Source organism: Condylura cristata, unplaced genomic scaffold (assembly GCF_000260355.1).
Source record: "Condylura cristata isolate star-nosed mole 26May11 unplaced genomic scaffold, ConCri1.0 scaffold00019, whole genome shotgun sequence".
Classification (NCBI taxonomy): domain Eukaryota; kingdom Metazoa; phylum Chordata; class Mammalia; order Eulipotyphla; family Talpidae; genus Condylura; species Condylura cristata.
Window position 1 is genome coordinate 34,658,916 of NW_004567120.1, and position 726 is coordinate 34,659,641.

The 726-nt window shown below is 49.9% G+C and overlaps 1 protein-coding gene across 1 annotated transcript in view; it reads right to left on the reverse strand.

The window, feature by feature from the left end:
- Nucleotides 1-476, reverse strand: part of LOC105853848 (uncharacterized abhydrolase domain-containing protein DDB_G0269086-like) — a 102,822-nt gene extending 102,346 nt beyond the window's left edge. The window contains exon 1 of the mRNA XM_012727080.1: nt 3-476. Coding sequence (XP_012582534.1) covers nt 3-476 — 474 coding nt within the window. The remainder of the gene's footprint in view (nt 1-2) is intronic.
- Nucleotides 477-726: the final 250 nt, after the last annotated feature.

Genomic DNA, 726 nt, shown 5'->3' on the forward strand with positions numbered 1-726 from the left:
ACCGGCTCCACTTCCACTGTCCCATCTTCTACCAATTCCGCTTCCACCGGCTCCAGTTCCACCACCTTCTCTTCTACTGGTTCCACTTCCATCACCACCTCCTCCACCAGCTCCACTTCCACTGTCCCATCTTCTACCACTCCCTCTTCCACCAGCTCCTCTTCCACCATCTTCTCTTTCACTGGCTCCACTTCCACCACCTCCTTTTGCACCAGCTCCTCTTGCACTGGCTCCTCTTCCACAGCTGTCTCCTCCACTTTCACCACCTCTGCCTCTGCTTCCACCAACTCCACCGTCTTTTCCTCTTCCTCCTCTGCTGCTTTTTCCTGCTCTGATTCCTGGTAGATTCCCTCTTCTCTTCCTTCTACTGCAAGCAAGATCTCCACAGGTTTCTTAGGCGGCTCTTCCTGTTGTTCATTTACTCCTTGGCTGGGGATGCCAGTGACATCCTGGCTGCTGGGGTGTGGAGGCTCCATGGCCTGATTGCTGTTGAGACTACGTGACTTCATAGATTCTGTGTTGGGGGTCCTCTGTGATCCTGAGCTCAGGGACAGAGCTTGGAATGAAGATCCTAAAAGCTATAAAGGAATAGGTCAAAAAGGAAGTCAGCAGTGGAAGAATTTAATGCTGAGGTTTAAGTAATGATAGGAACTACATGCTTGACTTTAAAAGTAATCTACACTTAAGGACTCTTGTCTGCCTCGAAAATTCCTCTTCACTCATTTG